Source organism: Nestor notabilis, unplaced genomic scaffold (assembly GCF_000696875.1).
Source record: "Nestor notabilis isolate BGI_N333 unplaced genomic scaffold, ASM69687v1 scaffold26120, whole genome shotgun sequence".
NCBI lineage: Eukaryota > Metazoa > Chordata > Aves > Psittaciformes > Psittacidae > Nestor > Nestor notabilis.
The window spans coordinates 52,436-74,099 of record NW_009911058.1 but is presented as its reverse complement, the minus strand read 5'-3'; the positions used below and the strand labels follow the sequence as shown (position 1 = coordinate 74,099).

At 38.8% G+C, this 21,664-nt stretch overlaps 1 protein-coding gene across 2 annotated transcripts in view; it reads right to left on the bottom strand.

The window, feature by feature from the left end:
* The window catches only part of MED27 (mediator complex subunit 27), an 86,073-nt gene that overhangs the window by 11,981 nt on the left and 52,428 nt on the right, over positions 1 to 21,664 (bottom strand). The window contains exons 4-5 of one of the 2 annotated variants that reach the window (XM_010012914.1): positions 15,378 to 15,471; positions 5,307 to 5,414 (exon numbers count right to left, since the gene is read on the bottom strand). In XM_010012914.1, coding sequence (XP_010011216.1) covers positions 5,307 to 5,414; positions 15,378 to 15,471 — 202 coding nt within the window. The remainder of the gene's footprint in view (positions 1 to 5,306; positions 5,415 to 15,377; positions 15,472 to 21,664) is intronic. The other variant, XM_010012920.1, reaches the window with a different exon arrangement.

Here is a 21,664-nt window from a genome sequence, read left to right as displayed (position 1 = left end):
CACAATGGGGGTTCATCTCCTTTAGTATAAGGTACAACTCATTATTTTAGTTCTGTCTTATGTGCCCATAAGTCCTGGCTGAAATTACAAGTCTTTTAAAAGGCACAAAAAGAGTCCGAAATAGAGGAAATCATATGAAGTGAATAAAACACATTAGAGGGGGGTGAAGGAGGAGAGCGGGAAGGATTCTGAACCCAAGTAACTAATTCACATTGCTAAAAATGTTCAGAATGCCAAAAGTCTGCATTCTTTTAAGAGCAGTACTGTTTAGTGGCCCATTTCTAAATATTGGTTCAGAAGCGACTTGTGAATTCCCAGTCCTTGGCCTAGACAGGAGGTGATGTTGAAGACTAAAAATGATTTCAGGATAGATGTTTCCTGGCTTAATACCACTGACCTTGCCTGAAGACAAAAGGCAGCTGGTATCTCAATGCCTTTTTCAGGTTAGATGAAGACAGAAGTGCCCCGAGGCATGCACCTGCAAACCTTTCTACATTTACTGGCTCTTAGGGTGGGATCAAGAACCTGTGTGAATACGAACAGCACTCACACACTCGACTCCACAGCCTGGCTTTGGACCTGAGCTTAATTTACATTGTAATAACAAAGCTGTGCCTGTTGGGATGGAAGCAGTGCATTTCCATATTAGAAAAGGCTACATTTGAAAATAAAAATAATTAATGCATGTTTTTTTAAGAACTGTTTCATATAATTTAAAGCTGTCTTTGACTGCAGACAGATTTGCTATAATTGGAATGTATATATGGTTTTGCTAATCTCTAGTGATCAAACCAAGTATGTGATCCTCTCTAGTTAAGACTCAAAAAAAGTCCACTTCAGACGCTGCATTAAGATGGGTCCAGCAGGTTCTGAATGTTCATTATTTAGCAAAGATTGAAAAGCTGAAGAAATAATGAAAGTCTGTCTCACAGACATGATGTTATCCAAGTTAAAAAAGTTTTTTCCCCCCCCCCCCCCAACCACACGCATGCATCCTAAATGACTGCCCACCTTTCCCCTGAAACCGAGGATTAAGGCAGAGGCAGATTAAAGAATGCATCGTTATAGGTCTATTATTCTTCAACTTTTCACTTTCAATCAAGACACACATTTGTAACTAAAAAAAACTGCTGAAAGCACAATTTCAGGGCATCCTCTGCATGTGAATTAAACTGGGGCTTTTTTTTCCCAGTGCCCCACTCTCCCCACCCACCCCCAGCATAAGTAACAAGAGGCCATTTTCTGAAGGTCGTCTGAACCATTTCAAAGGCGATAACAAATCAGAATGTTCCCTGCATCTAATATCAAACAGGTCCGGTGCCAACACTTATTAGAGGAATCGGATTCAACCCCCCCTTCACCCAAACACACACACATCCAGCTTTGAAGTGGAAAGAATGCAGGGATCAGAAATTACCCAAGAGACAGCTCTGCCTGTCTTTGAAGCTTTCCTTTGATACTACTATTTCTTTTCCTCTCTTACGCTAGGAGGCTAAAAGCTGCCTTTTCTTATTGATATGGGGTAATTAATGAAGCCATAGCATTAACATAACCCAAGTTCCTTAACATGATAATTCAACAGAGACACTTATGTTTCTTTAGTTAAGCCTCATGGATGCAGAAGTAGGAATCTGGCTAGGCACCGATGTTAAGTACCCACTTTCAGTACCCACTCTAAATATGTCCGGTCAAGGTGGTTCTTGCTGTCTGCATCCAAAGAAAAGCAGGGTATGAGTATGCCAAAAAATCCCAAGATGCTTTTATTTGCAGACCAGAGTTACTAATGGCTCAGCTGACAATAAACCTGCCTTGCAAAGGTGAGCTGCATGGCTTCATTTATTCAGGAATCAGGACAACACTGGTAATTAATTACTATCCATGGTTAAATTCCTATGCAAAATGAGCATGTCAAAGAATGAGATGAAGGGTGGCACAGTGCCATCACTAGAACCATGAGGCTAATTAAAATGCATCAGTGCGTGGTGGACACAATGGGTTAGTACAGTAAGCAAGAGACTGCAGAGCAATCAGTGTACAGAACCTACATGTCACAGGCTGCCAGATCTCACCTATTGTTTTTGCAAAGTGTCACCAAAAATGTCTAAGTTACACAGCTGGCAACTTGGCAAAGACATATTCTGCAGGGTTCATGAATAATTCACAAGAGGAGTACATGGTGCACTTAAGAAATGCAACGATTCTTCGTGTGGATAAGCAAAGCTTGAAAATAAACCCCAGAATGTAGTGTCTTATTTTACTCACTGAAAGCTTAAGACTTCTATTTTTTTTTTTCACCCTAATTTTGAAAGTATCTAAATCTGTAAGAGGGAGTACCCAATTTAACTAGACTTCAGTACAGCAGAAACCATGTGAAGCTTTCACAGAAGTACCTGTCAACCTACATAGCACAATGTTCAAGCACGCAGCAAGCTACAGCAACCTGGATAGTGCAATGTCAGCTTTCCTGTGTAACTGCTAGTCACACAGCTCTACAACTCCAAGAAACACCCATATTTGGTTCTTTTTCTAGACTTGCCTGACTAATGGACCAGAAACTTATCAATGCCTCTGTTGCTGGCATTCATCTCTTTCCTTTTTCTTCCCAAAATTTGCTAGGAGAGTTGTACTTTCAGAGATAAATGATGACTCCCCTGATCTGCAAGCAAATTGTTGGCCTCTTCTGTGCAGAGTCTATTTTTCACTTACTATCAGAGTGATCATTCAGTCTCCTGACAACAGCCACCCCTTCTTTCATTGAATACTGCTGAATACATTTCGTTGCCCCGAACCCTGCTCTACTTAAAGAACCCCCCGCCATTGAATTTCACTTCCGTTACTCGAGGTACCTTCTGCCTGGTGCAGTTTGGAGGATGACCCAACAGACCTGCATTCAACAATTTAAGTGAAAAGAAGCACAACTTACTCAGTGTCCCTTCTGCAACATGGCTTACAGAAAAGACAGCACCTTCAAGACTGCCATATTGTATGATACCACCCCTACTTACTCTTCTCGCTGTTATTGACATACATTAAATGCTTCCTAGGAATACATAAGCTAACCCCCAAATCATTGCTGATTTAGTGTATAAATTGCCTACTGGAAAAATGATCACCTCCTACTGTGATCCTGAGGGTTCTCTGTATTTTTGTTATTTAATAAAGATGATACTCGCTGAGCTCTTTTTTCATACCCTTCTGTGTCTCCTTCTGAATGCCAGTGCCTTTTTCCCCTCTATCAGGCTAGAAACTGTGAAAAGTGAAAAGCTCACTGGAGTACTTTCCCAGCAGCATCTGTTGTGACAGGGAAAGAATTGGAATGGACTATGTTTGCAATTGACTGTAATCGCTCATTCCCAGGAGGCACAATAAGGAAAGCGAATCATTGCAAGAGCACAATCTTATTCTTAATTCTCCAATTACCAGTATAGTTAATTAGTGAAAAAAGAGGGAGCTCACTGTTTGTCAATATGTGCTCCTGTTGGCAAAACTAGCAAGCTATGCATTTATTCAATCTCCCAAGCCAAATTTACTCATGATTTAAGTAGTTGCAACTCCAATTCTACTTAAGTCAAAGGAAATGTTACTATTTATACCTGAAATGCAGACCTTCAGGTTTGCAAAAGCCCTGGGATGGCCCAAAGGAATAGCAAACTGCCACGTTAAAGGTCACAGGTTCATGCAGCCTTGTGGGAGCAGTCACATAGCCAAGACTTTGGACACAGAAAGCTAAACTGGTAGAAAACAGACTCCCCAACAGACTGGCTTAAAGCAAGAAAATAAGCCAGGTGTTAGCAGCGATGCTCTGGAGAAGGTGAACTGCTCCCCACTGGCAGCAGACAAAGGTTAGTGCCCTGTGCCCAAAGCTGGCCTTGGCAAGTCCTGTCTCCTCCTCGCAGCAAGTGATGACAGAGAAAAGGTATGTGGCTCTCAAGAGAGTTAACCTTGAGCTAAACAGAAGCCCAATGCCAGATGCTGAGTTTCAAAAAGGAATTCTTTTACTTAGCTTTTCAGCATATAGAGCATTATTGTATTTCAAGGGAGCTTCAAAGGAAGCTGGATTCATCAGAGAAAATGAGCACACCCAGATGAAGTGTGACACAGGAATCCATCAAGCACTCATTTCACTTCCGAGCAGAACTTGGGGTGAAGAGGGGCTGGTGCTATAAGTCTGTATTTCTATGCTAATATACAGAGAGTATAGTGCAGCTGTTTCTGTGGCAAAGTGGTATTTAAACCTGCATATCTGAATAATGCAAATTAAAATGAGGCAATTTTTGGTTTACTACTTCTTAGGCCAATCCCCTGCCCTTTGAGTGAGAATCTCTCACCTGAGAGATGCAGCTGTACTATCTCCTTCAGCAGATCAGCTCCTGGCCTTTTCTAGAGAACAGAGGTTCAGACTCAGAGCTGCTGAACTCTGGGGTCAGTACACAATGTGCCCCTGTGTGCTAAAACACAGTTATCACTTTTGAATGGAAAAAAAGTCTCACCTCATTATAACATGGCCTATGGGTGCCAAATACTCATCTTGATATAATGAACTTTTTATTTTAATAGGCTTCATAATCAGAAGAGAAAGCTCCAGAGAGAAAATGTGAAACATGGAGGTATTTAGTACTGGCAAAGGAGAGTCCTGGCAGATGTCTCTGTAAGAGAGACCATTCCACCCTGCAAACAGAAACAGGCTGAGCTGAAGGCTGTCAGGTATGGTTAACATAACCTGACGCACTAAAGACAGCCATATGGAGTGGGTGCAGTCAGAAGAAATTTGAGGGTTCAAGCAGGGTGAATTGTTCATAAAACAAATCACTTGTGGAAACAGGTAGCACTCTAATAGCTGCTGTTCAAGAAGTGCTAATACCAACAAGCAAATTACTGAGGACTACCTACCCCTGGTGCTGAACCCGGGACACGCTCACAGTTGTGTCTATCAAGGAGAACATAAAACTAGCCCAAGGTTTCCCAAAGGCTCTCAGAAAAGAGAAATCTGAACCTTGGGCTATTAATGTGCTGCTACACTGAAAAAATGTTTTCTCAGCAGACACTATTAACAAGGCAACTGGGGTCCAAGGTGATAAATTAGAAATTCAAGCAAGGGCTTCAGAGCTTAGTAAGAAATCAGACATTTGGATATGAAAAATCCAAGCAAAGCATGATAAATTTAAACCAGAGCATTCTGCAAGACATCCACAGAGTCTTTTGACATTTTTATGTTTCCAGAGTGCTTGCGATGGAATTCCTGCTCTCTGTCATTTAAATACCAGGTCAAAATAGAATTGAATGTTGCTGGATATACAATAACCTACCTTGCCATCTTCAGTATAGACATTTTCATTGTACCCTTTTACTATGGTCCGGTCAATGAAGAGGCTCCGCATCACCACTATCACTTTTAACACTTTTCCTAAGGTAACCTGTAAAGACCAGAAGAAAGGCAAAAACAAGTTGAAGGACAGCTGATGGTGTCTGAGGCAATCAAGTTAACAGCTTAAGTTGATGCAATTTCAGTTTTCAGTATTTTATAGACAGACCAAAATAAAAGACCTAAACCCAGTGCATGTTATGAGGAAGAGATAGACCATAAAGTGCAGAACAAACATTCATTTGCAACTGAAACTGAATCAATTCACAGAATTCCCTTGTGTAGACATGACACTGCCAAGTAACACTCTCAATTTTATTAACACCACAACTCAATAACTTGTCAAAAACAATGAGCAAATGTGATTATTTTCGATGCATTTGATATTCTCCAATGTAAGTCCTCTTACAGAAAAGGAATCTGAAAGAAGAATCAGACTGTTCTAATGCCAGCCTTTAAAAGCATGCCACGAGATTAATGGAAAACATTTTAGGTCCAACAAAAACACAAAATTATTTAAAAGGAAACTACAGCTAAAAAGTAAAAATGTTACATTTTCAAAGGTTTCATTTTCTTCTGTGCAGATGGTAACGTGTAAAGAATAAAACCAGTGTCATGGAAAATATATAGGGTCAGTCAGAGTATAACAACAGAAATAAGCCCAAATTATATTACTGACAAAAATGCAATAATGAAGGCATTTTAATCTAAAAATCGATTTACATTTCAAAGATGAACTCGCACTTCAATATTGTTGTGATGTCTAACAATAATTCTGTCTTTGTGTTTTGTTACACAGAGATTATTACAAAGCTTTTCCTCACCCATAAAAGCACAAAAATGAGATTAAAAAAAAGGAAACAATTGGTTCATTTTAGTAATTCCCAACCAGCAGCAGCTCGTTTTCTGTGTTCCAACATTTCATTCAGTATAGATTAACACCCACTACAACAACTGTGTTTTTACTGCCTCAGCAGACAAATCCACACCCAAAGAAATCAGTCAATAAGCATCTTTATTGATTTGTTACATGTTTTTCCTTTTTAACTTCTGCTAATGACTCCTATCTACCACCTTGTTTCAACATGAGTAGCCTCGACCTGATGCCGACTAACAAAGAGACTAAAGGGCAAATCAACTCTGAATACTGAGATGCTCTCCTCTCCTCGACCCGAAAATCTGGCACCAATACTCCATCTCCAAGCTGATGCAAGGACCGTGGTGGAGGAGGAAAGGAGGGGAAATGGTGGTAGGAATGGGGTGACAATACAGAACTTAGCAGAACAGTTACCCAAACTACTGTAAAAATACTGATTATTATAATCACTATTGTAATAGCAGGACAGAGCTACAAATCCTGAAAAGAACCGATGGCAGCTCTGTGGCATGAGACATGGAGAAAGCAAATCTAGGAGAGAAGAGTCTAAACAACAGGGAGGAACAACCTGACTGCAAAAGAAAGGAGAGGGAAAGTGGAAGGGAAAAAGAAGAAGCTGTAATTTTGCAAGAACACGAGGAGAAAAAGCAGGTCAGGAGAGTGGGTACATTTCTGAAGAAAGATGTTACGGGCTGACGGAGGGTGACTTGTACCATGGCCTGTACCATGCAAACATCACAAATAGCTTTTTCTGATTCCTGCCTTCTTAAAATAGGTTGGGATTTTCTGAACATGCATGCAACACCATAACAGGTGCTGTGAATTTGGGTTTAAATGTTGTATCTTGCTAGGATACTCTGTAGTAGGACCCAGTTAGTCTGCACATAAAGGAAACTGGCAGAGTTATTTCAGCATCAACCACTGTATCAAGTAAGTTAAAAATACACCCAGAGGTGCTTGATCTATGATGCTGGTCATCCACTGGAATCAGGAAGAGAGTTTTCTCGTAACTGCTAAGATGCTGCCCTACCAACACCCAAACCCAGCTTTATGTGTAATACTTTCCATCACCATTGCCTTCACACACTTCACTGGATGCTCACTTCTTTCCTCTTCCCTTACATTCTGCATTCATGTTACCTCACATTGCTGCCAGGTAGAAAAAAAGTAACACTGGATAAAGTTGATCTGAAGCCTGTGTGGGATGTTCCTGAAAATCCTCAAAGTGAGCAGCGCAACATAACAAGCTAAAAATCCCATGTTTGGCACTCCAGCTTGCTTGCATATACTTATTGTTGGCCTCAAACCTCCACACAAGATTTACCTGCACAAATGCTTTCAAAATGCTTCTGCATTAGCTCATTGCTTTTTCCCAGGTCATCTGTTCTCACATCCTTCCAATGATTCACTCCACACTTGCAGAATCCATCACAGCTACCCAGCTCCCAGCTAACATCCATCATGCAATACCAAAGGTCAAATTCTGCAGATTGGTCCAGGACAGTAGCCTAAATCACCCACTTGCTTGAATGTCAAAACCAGCACGGTTACGCTGGCTCCACATGTGTAAGAAGCTGTGTAAACCCATCCTCAGACGGGTGCCTAAGCCTGTGAGCTGCCTGAGTAAGGCACCGTCATTGCAATCTCAGCTTGCACAAGGGCTAGTGCAAGGGGGTCCTCTCCAGAAGTAGGGGCATCCAGGCATTCTGGAATATGAATAAACCACAGAACACATTGCAACTTTGCTGAGTTTCTGCTAGGTTGTCTGAATTAGCTCTTACAGTGCCCTGGCACCAAAATAGAAAGCTTTCCTATTTTGTGCCACTGTTGTTTTGACATGGGATTCCAGCAGATTTTACACTGGCTGGAAGAGAAATAGGATTTAGATGATTTTTGTAGGACTGTATCATTAGTTAAGTGTGACAGAAGCAGTAATTCTGTAAAACTAAGCATAGCTCAAAGAAATTATAGTTCATCATTTTAACAGCATTGAAAGAATGAGGCTAGTAGTAAAAGAATGAACAGCCTGTCACTAAACTAGAGGATGCTGTGTGATCTGGGAGCCAGAAGTATGCTCCACAGCTATTTTCAGGTTAAAGCACATTCTGTATTGTACACCATACATGGGATACACTTTATTTTCTCCTCTAATAATCAAGTTCTCAGGACTTAATGTTTTTGTTCACCTCAAATCATGTTTTCCAGTAAACCATTTTCTTTCCATGCCTGCTCAACTTAACTGGAGTCCATGGGCAGAAAAGATCTATGTATGGAATATAATTTACACCTATAATCATGCAACTGTGTCCCTACAGATCACCTGAAAGAAGGTAATAAAAAACTAATGGCTCTGGTAAAAAAGTAATTTGGTGGTTCTACTCTGAGCTCCAGTAGTGCGGGTCTCTCTCTCTGCCAGTCAGGACTCACCCAGATGGTCCCTGTTTACAGGGGCACTGAAATGTCCCTGTATTTCCACACATACTAACTGAAAGAAACTTCCTTCATTAGACAGAAAAGATACCTTTCAGTTGTCACAAAAAGGCAACAATTTCCTTTTGAAGGCAACTTTTCCTATTAAATTTCAACTTCTTCTGTCGATATCCTGTTAAGACAGCACTTGGCTTTATAATATTTTGCCTGAAGGATATATGCCAACTTGTCCTTGATGTAGAAAATTTTAATTCAAATCAATACATGTACAAGGTCACTTTAAAATTCAATTAATATGAATGAAAAAATATGCCCCACAGTTCTGTGAGCTGAAAATGGAACAGTTGCCAGTTAAATACTTCTGTAGCTTCTGTTTTGGTCTGTGTAATAACAATGTTCTTCTATCTTCCTCTTAACTATACTAAATTCAGACAGTTAAGTTATTCATAAATCCCTTGCTTCTTAAAATGGCAAGCTCCAGAAGAAGGTAGGACAGGCAGCTGATTGAAAGCTGCAATATTATGCAGCTTTTCTGACAAAGATATATAAAATAAAAATCTTCTTGAAATATCCCAGTTTTAAAAATATTTTGTCTATCACCAAGCTAATTCCCAAGGAGCAGATGACAGCCAGAGCATGCCAAAGAAGGGGGAGGGGGAAGCAGAATAATCACTGAGAATGGCTTAGATAATTTCTCCTAAGACTGCTAAAAAGTTCCCATTTGACAACACTTCCGATGGGAAAAGAAGTCAGTCCCTCTCCGAGTATGTCAGAATCGGGGTCAAAATGAGTTTACAAAGTGAAAAGGATCAAAATTCATTTACCATACCAGAATTCTGCCTGGAGGAAAGACCCTGAAATCCCCCCCTTTAATTTTGTCTCCTCACTGAAACTAATATCAAGTGAAAAGGCCTTTTATAAACAATTTAAAACATGCATTAACAAAAGTTCTTTCTCAAAATGTATTGAAAAGTTTGTTATTGGGAAAATGTGTGCTGACAGCACCAAGCTCCAACTTTGCAAAGAACTCCCAAAGCTGCAGATTTCCTCTCAGCATTCCAGGGTATTTGCTGCTGATTTGAGCTGCAGATGCTCTGCAATGCAGAGCTGAAAAGACAGACAACATTGCTTTCAGTTAACATGGGGACCTCCCTGCTTGGAGAAAAAGGAGCACAAGTTTGCATGTGTTTTTTATTCACCTTAGAAAACAAAAGAGCATCAAACCAGAGATGTAACCAGGCTGTACGTCAGCAAAAGGCCAGATGCCTGTTCTTTGCCATATAGCCAGGTATAAGCTTGTCCCCCAACTTGTGCATCTATCTTATTACTCATTACGATGCCTGGAAATCATATTTATATATACTGAAAAATAAGGCTTCTTTATTAAAGTAAGAGAAAAGCACACCCGGACTTTCAACTCTATTTTTTTCCTATGTCTCATCTGCTGCTGGTATGAATTCTGTGCTTTCCCTTACATGCTCATTATACTTTAATGATGCCTATTTGTAAATAGCAAGATAAGATGCAATTAAGCCATTAGACTCTAAATAAACAAACATCCTAATTAGGTTCTTTACAAGGATTTCGTTTTTTCATGCCAGGGCTGGAATTTACCTTTCATTAGTCTAACCTAATTGCAATAGTGCATGATAAAAACTCAACATAAGTGAAGGGCTTCAAATGATTTTGCCATATTAAGGATGAGCTGGCAATCCTCTCCCTCGGTAACATGCCATATTCCCTTAAATGAGTAAACTGGCACAGGTTATTGTTCGAAGGTTAAAAGAACAGATTTTGGCAGTGGCCAGCCACACTTTTGGAAGGGTCACACTAGTCCAGCATTGCTACGGATGATCAAATGGATTCTTCATCTTTTTTCCATTCTGAATTGTAGCACTCCAGGAATTTTACAGGGATAACACTGATGTCTGACTTTACAGAATACAAATCTATGGGAATATCAACACAGGCCTGTGAACCTTTGGCACTGGACAGCAACCCTGGGACACAGTAACCCTTGTGAAGGGAGCAAAGCTGAGGACATTTCTCACAGGTCTTTCTCTACGTTTTTTACTCTTGTTCACTTTCCCATCGAAAGACTCTTCCTTATCTTTCTCATTCTGGTATTAGACAATTAGAGAAGAATTTACAATTTACTTGGCATCCACTTCTTGCGTAGTTTGGTGATTTGAGACATTCTTCCTCCACAAGTGACCTCAAATGCTGGCTTAATGCTTTTTAAACTGGTTCTCAAGAGAAACTGTGAAGCCCAACAGTCCATTTCAACAGAAGCTGCAGGCCCAACAGTCCCATTATGAGCTCCGAAGTGATTCCTCAATATCCAGCACACACAAGAGATCCTTAAAATCCCAGTAGTTCCATCAAACACCGAAACGTAGCAAGTGTCTCCAAGAGTGTAAAACCCTAAATGAATATTCATACTATGTGCCTAAAATCAGGTGCCTAAGCCACCAAACGTGATCATCGTATCTATGTTCCCACCATGAACCTGCCTACCTGTACCCAGCGCCTACTGTGCACCAGCTTCCCAATGAAACACCAGACTGGCGAGGAGGAATGCCTACACTGCAAAGCATTTGGGAAAAAGATTGTTTTGAAAATAACCAATTCAATTGTTTCCAATCAAGTATAACATCAACAGCAGTTTCAAATCACTTGACAAATTTCCCCCTCTCCTCCCAGTCCTTCAACACCAGGGGCCCTTGAACAAGAATCAGTTTGGTGGCCATTCTTAATGGACAAATAATACATTTCAGAATCCATTTTTGCAACTGAAAAACAATTTTATGCAAAACACTGATAAACAAAAACGAGACACAAGAAATTATTCTGTTTTAGTGAACAGATGTCTAGCCTATTTGCAATTAATACAGCCCACTTCCATATAATCAGACTGTTTAAAATGCTTGGAACAAGATTTGAAAGTTCAAATGCAAATGTGTCTGATTTTATGGAGAATGAACAAAACTGTATAAAAGCATCTTTCATATTTTTATATGACAGATCCATTTATAAATTTTATAAATTTATAAAATTAATTTATCATCAAAAAGTTACAGATAACATGAAAAGAAGAAATTCTTTCTGCCATGAGCTTTGGTTTGGCAGAAACAATTCAATTTTTCAAATTGGAAGTTAGTTATAGATGTCATTCTGCTTTAGAAACAGCTCAAATTACAGATTATTATTCAATCACCTCTAAAAACATTTACCCAGTTTGTTGTAACTTGCTGTAGTAGTGCTTTTCTATAGTTCTACAAACACTGGGGATACAGATGACTTTAAAGGTAGTTCCCAGATGAAGACAAGAAAGTAAGTTTCTACACCTGACTAGGACCAAGTGGGTACATGACTCTGGGGAAGTCACATTTGTCAACTGGAAAAGTGAGGATAATTCTTACTATTTTCTAAATCATTTCTGATACTAATGAATTAATTGTGCACAGGTATTGTTTCACATATACAAAGATATTCTGAATTTTGATAATAGAAACAAGGTGTGTGAAGCAATCGTATAATAATCACAGCATCAAATTATGTTATTAGAAAAATAACGTATGCAACTAATCATTAAAAAAAAAAAAGGCAAAAATTTAGGTATTTTTCATTAATTAAAAATCAGTTTCTGTTTTCTTAACATACACGATGAGGTTGATCTATTCACAATTCCTGGCATCTGACCAACAGAATCTCACAAAAACCTTAAGGAGTTTGCAGTTCCCTCTGCTGCTGCTGGAAATTAATTTTGCATAAGATGGTTATTAAAGCTGATATAATTCTATGTTTAGTCTTTTTTATGCATAGTACGATTAAAAGACTAATTGAAAAATCACTAGTGAAGATTGGGATTAAACAGCACCTTGAAATGCCATGATAAACTGCTTTTAAAATCAGTTGAGGATTTCACACAGCTCGGAAAGGTTTCAATTATTTATGTGTTTGGTCTGTGTAGCATGGATCTAGACTAATGAGGTACAATTGCTATGTATAAATCTAAAGCATGAAAAAAACTCCTTAGTGTCTGGAGGAAGAAGGAACCTCAGAGGACTAGGAGGTAAGAGCCTTTCCAGACACAGCATTCACACTCTCAGGAATAGTTTATTTTCCTTTTTGTTTACGTGAAAGCTGCACCCTGGTTAGGGAGAACCCAGCTTAACACAAAGGTTACTTGCCAGAAGTGTTTGACACAGCTGCTAATTATTCCTCTTGAAACACTGGATGAATCTTAGACTGTGAAAGACTCACCTCTGCAGCTAAGGACATAAATTGATTTCCACGTGCACATGAAGTAGACTCCAGGGATGGAATATTCTTTATTAGGTCTTTTTCCTAAAGATGATTTCTTTGGCAAAGTCTCCAGCTATTCTGAAGTTTCAAAGAATCTCACTGGTGCTCCTTTCCTCTCCTTCCTCATCTCCTTCCATTTGCACATTCTTAAAATATGTGTAAGTGCTTACCACTGCCTTTGAAGATGAAGACACTTTTTTTCTGGTAAATGGAATGATTGTGTTTAAAGCAGTTTTAATGTAACAACAAGAACTCCACGTCAAAGGGCCTTTGTAAGCAACGGCAGGTATGACACGAACAGTCCAAGGATGCAAATGGTTGAGATTATACGGTGAGTTAATTAACTCTGGGCAAACAGCATGGTTTGAAATATTCTTAAATGAAATAAGCATTATCTGAATACTTTGGTATTGTGACAAACCAGGCTGCTGCAAGGGAGCAACTCCAAATCTAACTTGGGATAAGTTCAGAGTGAGAAATCACAAGTACTTAAGAAACCTCCCTTCTTCTGGGGGAGGTGCTCTTCACACTGCCCATCCTGCAGCACCTTGCACTGAATGATTTGTGGCTGAAAACAGCAAAAGCTTTTGTAGCAGTCAGGGCCAGATGGAAAGTGCCATATTGGCAACATCAACTGAGACAGATGGGAAAGAAGGAAAACCTGCCTAAAAGAAAAAATGATAAACCCATCACACAATCACATACAAAAATACTTTAAAAACAATCTTTTTGATCTCTGATCCAAGGAAAATATGCATACCACTGGTTCAATATGGGGCTGCTAGCTTGTAGCAACAATAATGCCCTTGATTTAGAGAACAACTGCAACATGGAATTCACTAAATTACTACTGCTTGTAGAAGAGGCTTCTTTTACAGTCACCACCCTTCCACCCTACTTTATTCCTTATCAGTCAACATCCAAGATAACTGACCTTATTTCCTAACTGTGCCTGAATCTCAAAAAACATCATCTATTTTTTGCCCTCAACAAGTGGAAGGTACTTAAAAAGAGCAAAGAGGAGCTGCTCTAAGAGAATGGAAAGGGTTTCAAGGTAAAGAAGTAAAACCAGACATTCTTCTATAGCAAAACAGTTAAACATAAAGTCACCTCAAGAGGGAACGCAAAAGCTTCCAAGACTTACAGCTTCTTAAGACTGCACTGATTAATTCAATTCTTTTCTGGAATATATTGTTCCACTTGGAAAATTCACCAATTGCAGATTAAATTTTTAATGCCAGCTGTTTATTTTAACCTCTGACTGGGTTAATCTCTTGCAAATTTGGGGCTATTCAAAGAAAGTTAATAATGGGATGTCAGAGAGTTGATTAATTAAAACTAACTATAATCACAGCTATACTTCTAATAGAGAAATTAACTGAACCTTTGAAAAATACAGGCAAAAATGTAACCATGATAGTATTTTAAAGTCAACAAACTCTTAAGTCAATATAAAATCTAACGAGCGATTTTACTGATGACTTACATTGAGTCAACAATTTTGTTTTGACAAAATATCTGATTTTCAGATTAGTTTTACTGTTTGCTTGGAAGCAAGAAATATAGCCACATGTACACTACACTTAAGCCTTTTGTAACAGCCTTTGAGAGAAAAGAAAAAATAAGAGGAAGTACCATGAGAAACCTGAGGTGGAAAAGACTGATCTGGTCTCAGTTCTTCACCCAGGTATATAATGTATTTTCTAGTTTTAGTAAGGATTTGGCAAAAGCTGTGACTTCTGCCTATCACCCTGTTAGAGGCAAATCAGCATCCAACTGCCATGCTGTGGACTCCACTTCCACGTTGCTGTCTTAGAGAAGAGCTTTAAAGACTTCTCTTGCTATAAGCACAACAGCTGCCTGTGAAAACTGATGTGAATAACAGGTTCTTCTGGAATGAAATCTTGCTTGGTTGGGCAGAAATAAGTCGAACGTATTGGACGTGTTTATCTCTAATCCAGCCTTTACTGCTCATTTACTTCAAAAGCAAATTCTTGACTTCATCATATAACAGAGATTCCCTGACCCAAGAACAATTTGAACAAATTTAAATCATATTGGTTTCCTCCTTCTTTTCTTCCTCCCACCACTCTTTTCCTTCTTAATTATCATGATTAAGACTCACTCATTGCCAAGACTACTGAAGAACCCAGGGAATAGCTGAGCTTGCACACATATTCCTACGATCAGATTTAAAAATGAAAAGTAATAAATCTTTCATTTAAAGGTGAAATTTGTTCTATCACTCATTTACCTATGAGCAAGAAAGATCCTACACTGCTGTGATGAATGAAGAACAGTATGTTTCTGAAAAAAATTATCTGTAATAACAGGTATTTTAGGAACAATAATTCAATGCATTAAGAAATCCATCTTGAGCCATTAAATGTACCAACTTACCAGAAGCATTGCAGAGGTTCCGTTTGGCCGGGAAAGCTGGATAGACATTTCAGGGAACATCCTATCAATCCGATTGATCACATCATCAACGTATCTGCCAAACAATCCAACACAACAGAATTAACACACATTTTCCTTGTTATTACTCCTTTTTAGCAACATCCACAGAACTTTCTGAATCAGTTTCTCTTTGATACCTGCATATTCTTCAAAAACGCATGCAAGTATAATTGAAAAGTTATTGATAAGAAGCTGCAAACAAAAGCCCTGTTTAAGTTGTTCTGAAAATTAATTACTCTGCCTTTAAAAACTTCTACTCTTTTCATTTTTAGTCCAAATCTTTCAGCCTCAAGCACCTGCCATCATTTTTCTATACTCTTCCCTCAGGGGGTAAAAAAAATACATTAGCAGAATTACTCTTCCAGTGCAGGCATTCATAGGATGTCACCTCCTCACTCTTTCTTTGATAAACTAAAAAGATAGAGGTTTTATCAAAGTCTTCACACTATTTCTAGTTTGTTGGGAGGTTTTTTCCGAATCTTTGCAATTTATTTCATGCACTGGTGACTCTGAAGTTGTGTATTCCGGGAGTTTCTCTGGAGTGATCAAACACAGAGTTAAAATAACACCCTTTCTGCTGAGTATAATCCCTCTGCTCGTGCAGGTCAAAGCAAACTGGTGTAAGTTGTCTTGGTTCCCTGGTACCCTATTAAGAGCTGACATCCATTACCAGTGAAAGCTTCTTTCAGAGACCTTGTTTCCCAGAACACATCACCCCATTCCATGGGCATGTCTGACATCCTTCAGCCATTCCTCTGGACACGTTTAAATGCACAGTACTTGCTTTAGCAGAGCCTGTATCATCTGTGCGCTAATCTGTCCCCCAGTACCACTGTCAGGTCTCCTGAAGTACACAGAAGAAGCAAGGAGCACAACAGCCTTGTTACCACACACATCTACAAACTCTGCAACTTGGTCAGATCCATGACTGCATTTATTGATAAAACTATTTTCATGCCAGCCCACAGATATGCTCTGGAAAAAAAGATTTTGGAAAAAAATCAGGTGTCCTGGTTAGATTTAACAAACTAAAAAACTAAATATTTCCTTTTGACCTACTTAAATAAGGCAAAAAATGTTGAATTCTTGTCCTTCAAAGTTAAGTTCTAATGTTAGTTGCTAAACCCCTCCCCCTGAAAAAATAATGAGGTGCTATGCTCCAGTTGCTTTTTTTGCAAGGGATTAAAAATGAGAAAAAACAAAATAAAGTCAAGCAAGCTACACTTCAATGGCTGCTGAAGTCAGCCCGCTTTGAAAAGTAACAAAGAAAGGAATTACTTATGACAACTTTGCATAAAAATCTTAATCCACACTTCTCATTGTGTTGAAAAGTTTCCCATTCACTCAAATACTCATTAACAGTTTCCTGATAAGCAAAGTCAAACATCCACAAGCCAAGAACTTCCTTAGGAGGGTGAAAGAGAAGATGCCTAAGACACATTGACACTACATACCTAGCTAGTTTTAAACATTACCCAATCCCATACTTTTGAGGGTTTATACAGGCTCTGAAAATAGGTATTGCTTATGTATGAACAGAGATGACCAATTGTGAAACAGGCAAGGAGAGATTCTGGGTTGCTTGATGTGTACGTGGATAGGAACAGACCTGATCGTCTTGCACACTATGATACAGATTGTTGAGTAACTTCTCTAAGTTTTCCAAGCTTTGGGCAGTAAGAAACTAAAACAAAATACAAAGTTGCATAAAACAAGGCAATGACACTGTCTGTGTGCACTAAGGAAGGAAAATTCAACTAATTTAAAGTCATACAAATAGTAGTTGGACTTTGGCATTTAATCTTCTTGGGTCCTTCCGAAAAATCCCAGCAGAGACATATATTTATCCTTTGAAAGTGTAACCCAGCTGGTTGGAGGGAACCAATTCCTCAGCTCTTCCTTAGATACAATTAGTTTTTAAATGTAAAACTTGACTCAATCCCAGCTGTCACCTTATACCTGACAGTATAAAGCACGATAGGGAATTCACAGGGAGCTTGTGAAGAGTCTTCCCTTTATATGAAACTATATACAGCACAACAGAAATCTTCTCCAATTTGTATTAACCAGCTTCTGAAAGAAGTTAACAAGTTACTAAGATACTTTGGGCTTAGAAGCCTGTTAATTTTGTACCACTCTTCACAGGTTGGTTGACAAAAAAAAAAGAACATTAAATCACACTTACACTTAAGAAAATACGTTTTACTTAGGCAAGGCTCAGAAAATCCATCAGGCCCATCCACACAAATAACCTGTTCCTTCTCTTCTCAGTCAAAAGGATGTCAGAGAAAATCGAAAGACCAATATGATAAAAGAGCATTGATGTATGTATGATCATTTTGCCCCTTTGCCTTTTTTCAAGTAGACATCAGGGTTTCCTGAGGACTCATCAGAACAGAAGGATTCTTCAAAGATGCATATATAATTACTGAATTAGCCTGTCTACGTGGCGGCCTCAAATATAAAGTGACAAACAACCTAATCTAAGGCAAAATTCGTCTATAGATATGCCCTTCAGAGAGGACATCTGGTAAAACATCTTGCAAAGGGATGGATATGATAAATCAGATGCAGCAAAGTAATGCAAAAGTGTAACTGGTGACAACTCGGAGAACATATGATAAAGACAAGATAAAGTGCACTCCTGAGGCTGTCTGGAAAGAAGGTCAGAAAAAAAGCTGCTGTCTGGAACTTTCTTTATGGAACTGAAACACATTAATGCCAAAATAAGAAGAGTCGCAATTTACACATCTCTGTCCAGTTTTAGGAGTTATGGTATTTTTGAGCTATTTATGTTACAGAACCTCTTACGTAGCCAGGGAGAAGCACAGCACTTAAGGATGGAAAAGTCTGATTTTACTTTGCCAGTGAGCACTTCTAACTTTTAACATACTTACCACATCCCAGCTTTCTCCTACTTACAAAAGATGCTGGTTGGAACAAGCATTTACAAACCCAGAAGAAATAATGCAAAGCAGGTAAAAGCAAATGAAAATAGATTTGCTCAAATATTTGACATATTTTAATCTTAAGGAAGAAAAAAAATCATGGAATTCTCAGAATTAAATACAAGCTGAAGTTACTAGGTAGTAGCTTCTCCTCTTAATCTAGACCAGGCACTATCCACCTACAAAGGGCTAAACAGACAAACTCCCTCCCCATAGCTTCTATACCATGCAAAGGATGTTCAAAAAGGTCTGAAGACAAACGATTGCAAAAGACCGTAACTAGTAACCCCCATATTCAATTATGCACAGTATTTAAACTCTTTTTAGTCAGATTTTCATCCTAATTACTCTTCTAGGCCTCCAAAGACAATGTATTAACACCCTGTAACTGCAAACCCCTAAATTAGTCCAATTCTAGTAAAAAAATTTCAAGTAACTTCATCAATACCTGAGTCCTCATCCAGACCTGCATGTACCCTAATCAAAAAAGCCACTCAACCAACAGGACATCCCATCACCAAATCCTAAGAAATACTAAAGCAGTTTTGCTAATATCGTTTTATCAAAGGGAAGAGTTTTAAAGAAGCTTTCAAAGCAGGTTTGTATCAACTTCCTCCCAGGAACAGGAACCCAGAACATCCCTTTTTTCTCTTCTCTCTCCCCTTCACAACACACATTTATGATTTTGAAGGAGGTTTTAAAATCGGATTTTTTGACATAAAATCTTTATTTTAAAACATGATACTAGCATCATTCAGGGGTATGCATCTGAGCGTGCAATAGAACCAGTCAGTACAATCACACCTGACATTAGATGCTCTCCAAAGCTGCCAACACTCTAAATGGTTATTTTCATTTTAATGTAGTAGAACACTTCTTTCTACAAACATGCTCTATTAATCCTGTTGTGTTTTGACTTTTGCAATCTACTTCATGAACATTGGCAAAAACTGAAACTAATTCCAAATATTACACTTCAAATGAACTCATTTTGAACGTGCAGAAAAATCAACACTAAAGCAACAGATATCCTTGAAGCAGCTCTCTGACATTTTGCCAATGAGTGTATATATAAATCCTTTAGTCTGTATTAGAGGAACAAAGCCTGAGACAGACCAAACGCACTTTTGAAGCCTTTTAAGGGATAATTAGTTATGCAAAATATTAAACAAGAACTGTCTTACTAAAACATCAGGTTGACAAAGTAGAAATAATTCAGGAACCATCTTCACAGATAAATGGTCTCGTACCATCTCTTTGATTCGCATTAAGTCCCCCCCAAAAAAGATAGTAATACAGAAAAGTAATTCATTATGAATGTCTTTCAATTCCACACTGGACAGATGGCTTAGTTCTCTAATGTGACCTCTCTTTTTTATTTATTTATTTTTACTGGATTAGATCCAGCAAGCCAATGTTAGTGTGATGTTTAACAGCTTAGACAAGATTTTAATAGCATTTATCCCACACAGTGTTTAACTTGCATGCTGTTCATTTTTTCCACTCAATACAACAATTTAAAGATTAGAAATATAGGTGTTAATGCTAATTTTCTGAGGTCTTTTGGAAGAAAGAAAACGTTGCTAAATGATCCTGGGGAGACAGAAAAAAATACACATATAAAGGAACATAATCTTCCCTATTACCCAATGGGAAATACCACATACAAGATGAATAGAAACTCTATAACTTTGTTCAATCTGGGTTCATGATATTTGGACAGCAAGAGGGGAAACCTGTACATGTTCTCTCACTAGCACAGTATTTACTTGCTCCAGAAATACTTTTTGGGGGGCTTTCAGTTACTATTTTCAACATGACTAATAGTTTCTTTTCACATGGTTGATATTGCAGCCGCATGGGCCCTGCAGACTCTGCAGCATACGTAGTGCTTGCTAATGACTGATCAGTGCAAAGAGCTTACCTGCACTCTACCAAGACCTATGGAGCAGCTATATTTTGTAGAACCAGACTCAATATATAACTTACAGCTTTTACTAACGACAGGATTTTAAATATTGTAGATTTTATGGAGAGACTAAACAGTTTCCAGGCAAGCTGATTAGAGAAATATTGTATTTTAAAACATACGAGGCAGTCACAGTTCTCGTGTGATTTATTCATCAATGAATTAAAGTTTTAATTTGATTCAGCTACCTGCTGAGCAAGTCTCCACAGGTAGCAAATTCAAGCTGATAGAAGGCTTTTCAGAAGCATCAATTAACAATAGTTATTAAAACAGTGACCTCTGCCAGCTTTTGTGAGATGACACTTCCTACTTGGATAGGCAGTGAAGAGTGTGAAAAGAAATTCAACAACTCTCATGCTGAGAAAGCTACTTCAAGTCTCAAGACTAAATTAGACAGCTGGCACAACCCGTGACATCTGTACAGCAATCCTGTAAGGCTCTGCCTCTTTCCCCAGATTCCACAAGTTTTGTTGTTTTGGGGTTTTTTGTGTTGCTAATTCAGGCTCTTGCCCTTTTCTTCTGCAGAACCTCTATGAAATTGCTCATGTTTCCCCACTCCAGTACTAAAATCACTTGCTTGTTTTGACCAAGTTCTCCTCCAGCTCTAAGCTTCCTTGCCAGGCTGTCTTCTCTTACAGTTGTTAATGGTGTTGTCTTGTCCTTTCTGAACAAACTGCTTCAGCAGTTTCCTCTCCTCGCCCAATTTCCAAGTTTCTGTTGGTGGAAGGCTCCATACAGTCTCCTACTGGCTTGTCTTGTTTCCTTCTCTTCCCTTCTCATCTGCACACTAACTTGGTCTCTGCTACTACCATGAAGTAAGCTGAGGGTAGAAGGGGCAAACCTGAGTCTCTCCAGTTATGCATAATTCTTCAGTTCTGGAGCTACAACATATGACCAGCATGAGGGAGCTTCAGCATTGGAGTGTCTTAGTGATATGAATACACAGGCATGGAAAGAAGCAAGCCAGAATGTGTGGATTGTAAGGAACAAATTTGCTTAGATACCCTGGACAAAGGTCCTAGGGAACAAATCTGCTAAGATTCATGCCCAACCCCACTCTGCCCTGCAGGGGAGCAGTGGCACAACACATAGCTGAAAGCACTGAAAGATTCAGCTCCAAACCCAAAAGGCAGATTTCCATTCATCCTTGCAAGTCAGCCTGTTCTCAAATTTGCTATGGATGTTATTTCGGTCATAGAGAGATTACGTTTTATTATTGAGTGATGCAAAAGATTAAGTTATGTGCCTAAATAGTCTAGAAATGTTTACATATAAACACAGGGTGGCCTGCCTCAAAAGCATATGCACAT